We start from the raw sequence: 7,756 nt of genomic DNA, 5'->3' as shown, positions 1-7,756 counted from the left end.
GTGGTATGCCCCGCATACGCACTCTTAAGCCGAAACATAAGGCCCAATGGTCCAAACCCAAGCCAAATCAATTTATTAACCTTATATATATATATATATATATATATATATATATATATATATATATATATATATATATATAATACCTTATAAATCTCGAACGTTACATAGAATTTTGACGAAATTTTCAAATTCATAGGTTTGCCATGATGTAATGTGTTTTTCATCCGTTCAGAAATCCTAGGGCCCTAAAAACAAGGGTTTCTTTTTTCTAATTTTTTGAAAAATAATTATTATTTATTCACATGTGAATACATCATAGTAAAAAATTATTTTTACCTAAATATATATTATTAATCAAGAAAGTTGAATATGATAAGATTTTCTTAACCAATTATCTAAAATAAAACATAAAAGAAAATTGTCGGAAGATCCAAAAAATAAGAAATCCCATTTTTAGGCCGTATACAATCACAAACAACCTAAAACCATCTTACATCATGGCGATGCCAATATTTATGAATTCTTTGTTTTTTACTACTAAAATAAGAACACAAAATATTAAACATTTTAAAGGTATTACAAAACATAATTTGTTCTGAGCCTAACAAAAATAACGAAACATAACATGTTTTTATTTACCATGAAGCAATCAGTATCACCTAATGATACGGTGAGTTTTTTTTTTTTTTTTTTTCTTTTTTTATGAAATTAAGAGTTCGAGTCCTTAGTGAAATAAACAAATAATTTTAGAAGTAAATTAAAGTAAATCAGCATCTCTTAATGTCAAATATAATTAATTAATAACTTTGAATGCAATGAGTTATTTTGTGGCTTCAAAAGGTAAAAAAAATGATGGTTAAATGTAAAATTACCATGATTGTTTAGATTCCTAAATAAATTCATATATAAATAAGGTTTTTTGTGAGTTTATAGATGTATTTTCCTTTTATTTACGAGTTTCTCTATTTACAAACATAATTTACTAATTTTGTGATTTCAAATAAATCATCATTAATACTTCGAGATTCTCAACCATCTGATTAAGCAAAATTAATAAATAGTTTTGGTTTCTCCCCTTTAAAAGGAAATTTTCATATCATTGACATTTAAAACACAATAAAAACCATTGTGACGTGATCATGTTTAGATTATTTCTTACCTCGAAATTACCATATTACCCCAAACATATCCCTTTTAAATTGCTCTTTCCAACCAATTGTAGGGGCATTTCGTGTCAATTCCGTAAGAAGAAGACATCATTGGTATCAACCTTAAAATTCTTCCCAAAAAATATGTTTATTACCATTATTGTGCGTAACATATGATTACATTACTATATGGGACCCACACAAGAATCAACGACTAAGATTAATTCATAATTTGGAACTTTTTAAGCCTATATTTAGTCTATTGTGCATAGCTTCATTTTTCACATGAGAGCTAGAACGAGAAATTGACAAGAAACACTCTAATTGGAATCGAGTAATCCTTATTTTTATTTTTTATTTTTTTCATTCTAAAAGTTATGGATTTAAGGTTTAGATTTTTTTTATTTCTTTAAATAAAAATCTGAAGACAAAAACTCTTGAGAGAAAGTAGGGGGTTTTTGATGAGTGAAATAGTAAAGTAATTTGATTCCTTGTATTATTTATATTGAAAGCCATTCTATTTGTTCTGGCAAAGTTCCCATGATTGTCCATTTGCGTTGAGAGCTCTATTCCAAGTCACTATCTTGTTTTCTCTTTCTAAGATCCGCTTTCTCTCTCTAAAATCTTTGAGTTCGTTCGTTCGTTTCGCTCCTCTTCCTTTCTGGGTTTGTTTGTTTGTCTTCAACAAAGTTCAAAAAAATCCAAAATTCTCTAAATCTTTGTGTCTTTCTTGATTCTTGATTCTTGATTCTTGTTCCCTGTTTCCACTGTTTCATCACCCTGGACTGATTTTTAGAAGTTTTTTCACCAAAAGGAAAAAAGATGACAGTTGAGGAAATTCGAGGGGGTGTTTTGGGTAATGAAATTGACAGGTTTCCCATTGGGATGAGAGTTCTTGCTGTTGACGATGATCCAACTTGCTTGAAATTATTAGACGGGCTTCTAAGAAAATGTCAATATCAAGGTTAGTTTTTTTTTTTTTTCTTGTTTTTGTTTTTTCAATTTTTTGTGCTTCAAATTGACTTGGGTTTTTTCATAAACAATCGTTCTTCCTTGAGTTATAAGCGAATTCTGTGTTAATTTGTAGTTCTAGTCAACAATTTTCAAGTATGGATAATGACCCAATTATGGACTACAGATTACGAATTTGACCTTTTTCTTTTAGGGTTTCAATCCATTGACCTTACGAATGTTTTATGTGTTCATAATCAATGGTTTCGATTTTTACTTTTCACAGTTACAACAACAAATCAAGCGATAACAGCATTGAAGATGCTAAGGGAAAATAGAAACCGATTCGATTTGATCATTAGTGATGTTTACATGCCAGACATGGATGGTTTCAAGCTTCTCGAACTCGTTGGCCTCGAAATGGACTTACCCGTTATCAGTAAGCTCAAACCCTCTAATTTTACCATAATTTTAAGAATAATAAAATAAATGACCATTTTATAATGTAATATTTAAAAAATTTACAATCTTTTTGTTCAATGGCATAAAATGACCACCAATTTCGAAACTGAATCCAAAAAATTACAAAATCACCTTTTAGTTAAAAAAAATGTGAAATTTTCTTTCACTGTTCAATTGAGAAATTCCAAAATTTTGCACTGACAAAAAGTGTGCAATTTTGCAATTATATGAACAATTTCACAATACTAATTGCAATATAGGATTTATTTTTCAGAATGAAATTTTTATTTCAATTTTTTTTTGGTGGTGGGGTCCATTCAGAAATCAAGTCTGCGATTTGAGACTAAACAATTTGTCAAATATCATAAAATGGTAATTTATTTTTTGTGATTTAAGGTTGTTTTCGAAAATTAATGAAGTTTTTTCGAAATGGTTTCAGTGTTATCAGGAAACAGTGACCCAAAGCTTGTAATGAAGGGGATCACTCATGGTGCTTGTGATTATTTAGTGAAGCCAGTTCGCCTTGAGGAGCTAAGAAACATATGGCAGCATGTGATTAGGCGAAAAGTTGAGTCAAAATCGCAGTCAAAGTCAAAGTCAAACAATGATCATGATAAATCGGATCAAGGGACTGAAAATGGAGATCAGAATGTGAAGTCGAATAGAAAAAGAGGAATTGAAGATGAAGATGTTGAAGAAAATGGACATGAAAGTGATGATCCATCGGCTCCAAAGAAGCCTCGTGTTGTTTGGTCAATTGATCTTCATAGAAAGTTTGTTGCTGCTGTTAATCAATTGGGGATTGAGAGTGAGTCCTTTTTGGTAATTTTACATATTGGGTGTGTATAATAATTTGACTAAAAGTTGGTTTTTTGGTGTAAATTATGTATTCAGAAGCTGTGCCTAAAAGGATTCTTGATTTGATGAATGTGGATGGAATTACTAGGGAAAATGTAGCAAGTCATCTCCAGGTATGCGAATAAATGACCGTTTTACCCTTGTGTTTACTAAGGGAGTTTATATGTAACTTTGAAAAACAATGTTCATTCTTGGTGAGTAAATAGGGAAAATATATAGGTTTTCCTTTGGCAGTTATATGTTCAATAGTATGTTTCTTTTTTGGACTGAATGACCCATGTTAGTGTGAGTAAATGACCATTTTATCCTTCTGTTTACAAGGGCATTTATAAGTAACTATGAAAGAAAAAGTTCATTCTTTGGTGACTGAATGTGAAAAATAGGGTTTCTTTAGGAATTATATGTTCAAAAGTCTGTTTCTTTTTTTGTACCGAAAGAACCATATAAATGTGAGTAAATAAATGACTGTTTTACCCTTTTGTTTACAAGGGCATTTACAATTAAGTTTGATAGAAAACATTCATTCTTAGTAACTAAATGGGAAAAAGATAGACTTTCAAAACAATTATTTTTTCAAACTGGTTCTTTTTAAGTCCGAATGAACCATCTTAATGTGAGTAAATGACCATTTTACCCTTTCGTTTACAAGGGCATTTACAATCAACTTTGAAAGAAAAAAATTATTCTTTGTGCCTAAACAGGAAAAAGATAGGTTTTCTTTCGTCAATTATATGATGAAAATGAAAAATTAAAAAAAAAAATATGCTAATTTGATCTTCTTGTTTACAGAAATATAGGCTTTACCTAAAGAGGATCAGTCATCAAGCTAATATGGTGGTTGCATTTGGGGGAAGCAAAGATGCATCTTCTTACATAAGGATGAATTCTCTTGATGGACTTGGAGATTTTAGGACATTATCATCTACAGGAAGATTGCCAGGTGGCACGTATGCGCCATCTGGCATGCTTGGTAGGCTCAACAGTGCAACGGGTGTGACACTTCATAGCCTTACGGGCCCACCTATGGTCCAACCAAACCATACCCAAAACAAGTTGCAGCCAGTTGTATCGGCTATGCCCCCAAATCACCAAAATTTGAATTTTTTTCAGGGGATTCCAACATCTTTTAATCTTGAGCATCAACAATATAGTAATAAACCGAATACCCAACTTGCGGATTTTGGTTCGGTTGAAGAATCTCGAATCTTTACAGGTACCCAATTGATTAATTTTTATTCTGTTGATGAATCTTGAATCTTTAGAAATATACCCCATTGATGGGTTTTGATTCCATTGATGAATCTTGAATCTTTAGAAATATACCCCCATTGATGGGTTTTGATTCCCTTGATGAATCTTGAATCTTTAGTAACAACCTGTTGACATATTCTGATTCCGTTGATGAATCTTGAATCTTTACAAGTATGTCATTGACAGATTCCGATTCCATTGATGAATCTTGAATCTTTGGGAGTACCCCATTGACTTATTCTGATTCCATTGATGAATCTTGAATCTTTATAAGTACCCTATTGACGGATTCTGATTCCATTGATGAATCTTGAATCTTTACAAGTACCCTATTGATAGATTCCGATTCCATTGATGAATCTTGAATCTTTAAGAATATCCTATCGATGAATTCCGATTCCATTGATGAATCTTGAATCTTTGGGAGTACCCCATTGACGTATTCCGATTCCATTGATGAATCTTGAATCTTTAAGAGTGTCCCTTTCCATTTATGAATCTTGAATCTTTACAAGTACCCTATTGATAGATTCAGATTCCATTGATGAATCTTGAATCTTTAAGAGTATCCTATTGATGGATTCTGATTCCATTGATGAATCTTGAATCTTTGGGAGTACCCCATTGATGGATTCTGATTCCATTCATGAATCTTGAATCTTCAAGAGTACCCCATTGATGGATTCTGATTCCATGGTTGAATAATGAATCTTTAAAAGTACCCACCATTGATGGATTATGAATTCATTGACAAGTCATGAATCTTTGAATCCTTACAGGTACCAAACTGGCTGATTTCAATTCCATTGATGAATCTAGGATCTTTACAGGTACACCCATTCAACAAGATTTCAATACCATGATATATCTTTGAATATTTATGGATTTCCAACAAAAACGATTTGAATTTTTTTGAATGTTTACAGGTTCTAGCACCTTCACGGATCCTAGTGCAGTTCTTGGAAGTCAATCTGTTTTAAAGCTATCTTCTACAGGCCCAGAATCTCTTAATCTTCTTTCAAATAGTTCAACCTTTCTTGATAATCAGTCAACAAACTTCTCTTCAAATCAACTGCCAATCGAAAACTACAGTTATCCTGTTACTGTTAATGGCGGATTTGCTTCCAACATCACCACTACCGCCTCTGTGCCTCTTGAACCTAGCGGTGGTGGTGGTGGTTTGGTTGGTGACATCATTCGGAATGCTAATCAATCTTTATCAAATCAAAACCAAAATCACATCCAAAAAAGTGGGCTATATAGTGGTAGTAAACAAGATTATATCCAATACTCTCACAATGCTTTTAGCACACTAGCCTCTTCAGCTCTAGCCACTGGTGGTGGTGGTGGTGGTGGTGGTTTGGGTGGTTTGGTGAGCCATAGTAGATCAAATGGTGGTGGTGGTGGTGGTTCAACCCTTACACAAACCGAGAAGCTAAGTATGGGCTCCAATGAAGATTTTCCATTTGATCAGACAAAATTGCAAGGTGGTTTTGTTGCAAACAATGGTTATGGTTCATTGGATGATCTTATGACTGGAATGATGAAAAGGGTACAATCTTTTCTTCTATTTTTTGTTGAAACTATTTCCTCTTTGATGAGTCGACTTAGTTGCCATGGAAAACATTCAAAATGAGTCAAACTCTGTCCAAGGAACCCTAACTAACATTTTTTTGTGCAATTTTTATGATTCATAGGAGCAAGAGTCGACAATCATAATGGATGGAGAATTCGGATATGATGATTATGGTTTTGGGCCGAATGATGATTCTAGTTAGGTGTTTGACTCATAGAGAAAGATTAAAAGAGTCTGCAACTTCAACAACTTAGGTTTTTATTGTTTTCCTCATATGTAATTTAGAGTTGCTCTGGGTTTTTTTTATCATCATGGATATGATGGCGAATATTATATTAATTTTGCTTTAGTTTTTTTCCGCAATGCATGTTTTTCTTGCAGTTTAATGGTCATAATGCAAAGGCATGTCGTTTTCTTGATACTTATGTTGCTTGTAGCACCATGCTTAAAAATAGTACTACCCCATGATGGTATATTTGTAAATAATGTCAAAGGGTTGTGGTAGTTTTAATTTCAATATGAATTGGGCTTCTTCTTTGTCAGAATTCAATAGGTGTTGGGCTCCTTATAAGCCCAATGACTACATGATAACCACCTAACATGTTGCTCATCTTAGACCGGATCAACGTAAGAGTTTTAATTCCAATATGAATTTGGAATTTTTGTTAATACTATGCGAGTTTTAGTTCACCTAATGACAATGAGAGGAGGTGTTGTGAGCAATAGTATGTAAGTTTTAGTTCAACTATCCATTGGACTATTTGTCAATAGACTATTATGTACCTGATTTACTTTACATTTAATGATTGTTAAAAAGAATAACTCTTTTACAGATAATAGAACACATGGAAATGAGTCAATATGTATCTAATTTACTTTATGTTCAGTGATTGCTAAAAAAAATTAATTTTTTTTACAAATAATAGAAGAACCGGAAATGACTCAATATGTATCTGATTTACTTTATGTTCAGTAATTGCTAAAAAGAATAATTTTTTTATAGATAATAGAAGAATCAGAAATGAGTCAATATGTATCTGATTTATTTTATGTTCACTGATTGCCAAAAAGAATAATTTTTTTTACAGATAATAGAAGAACTGGAAAAGAGTAATATGTACCTGATTTACTTTATGTTAAATGATTGTTAAAAAGAATAACTTTTTTTACGAATAACAGAAGAACTGGAAATGAGTTAATATATACCTGATTTACTTTATGTTCAATGATTGTTAAAAAGAATAACTTTTTTTACGGATAATAGAACTGGAAATGAGTCAACATGTACCTAATTTATTTTATGTTCGGTAATTGCTAAAAAGAATAACTTTTTTGTACAGATAATAGAAAAACCAAAAATGAGTCGATATGTACCTGATTTACTTTATGTTCACTGATTGCTAAAAAGAATTAACATTTTTTACAGATAATAGAAGAATCGGAAATGAGTCAATATGTACATGATTTACTTTATGTTCACTGATTGCTAAAAAGAATAAATTTTTTT

At 31.7% G+C, this 7,756-nt stretch overlaps 1 protein-coding gene across 1 annotated transcript; it reads left to right on the top strand.

Moving 5' to 3' along the window:
* The first annotated feature begins 1,691 nt into the window (after positions 1-1,691).
* On the top strand, positions 1,692-6,735 carry LOC145066097 (two-component response regulator ARR12-like). Its single transcript, XM_079013277.1, has 8 exons — positions 1,692-2,115; positions 2,389-2,541; positions 3,004-3,372; positions 3,459-3,535; positions 4,212-4,635; positions 5,453-5,503; positions 5,600-6,225; positions 6,371-6,735. The coding sequence occupies exons 1-8, from the start codon at positions 1,974-1,976 to the stop codon at positions 6,449-6,451; spliced, it is 1,923 nt and encodes a 640-aa protein (XP_078869403.1). The 5' UTR covers positions 1,692-1,973; the 3' UTR covers positions 6,452-6,735.
* The last annotated feature ends 1,021 nt before the right edge of the window (positions 6,736-7,756 follow it).

Source organism: Lactuca serriola, chromosome 8 (assembly GCF_051521515.1).
Source record: "Lactuca serriola cultivar US96UC23 chromosome 8, Lser_US96UC23_V15, whole genome shotgun sequence".
Classification (NCBI taxonomy): domain Eukaryota; kingdom Viridiplantae; phylum Streptophyta; class Magnoliopsida; order Asterales; family Asteraceae; genus Lactuca; species Lactuca serriola.
The sequence above is the reverse complement of the archived record's forward strand: the minus strand, read 5'-3'. Positions and strand labels throughout refer to the sequence as shown.

Excerpts from the sequence above, each read along its gene's own strand:
- LOC145066097 (XM_079013277.1), top strand. The coding sequence starts at position 1,974 with ATGACAGTTGAGGAAATTCGAGGGGGTGTTTTGGGTAATGAAATTGAC. Across the intron at positions 2,116-2,388 it reads AAGAAAATGTCAATATCAAG|TTACAACAACAAATCAAGCG; the intron begins GTTAGTTTTTTT and ends TACTTTTCACAG. Across the intron at positions 4,636-5,452 it reads AGAATCTCGAATCTTTACAG|GTACCAAACTGGCTGATTTC; the intron begins GTACCCAATTGA and ends GAATCCTTACAG.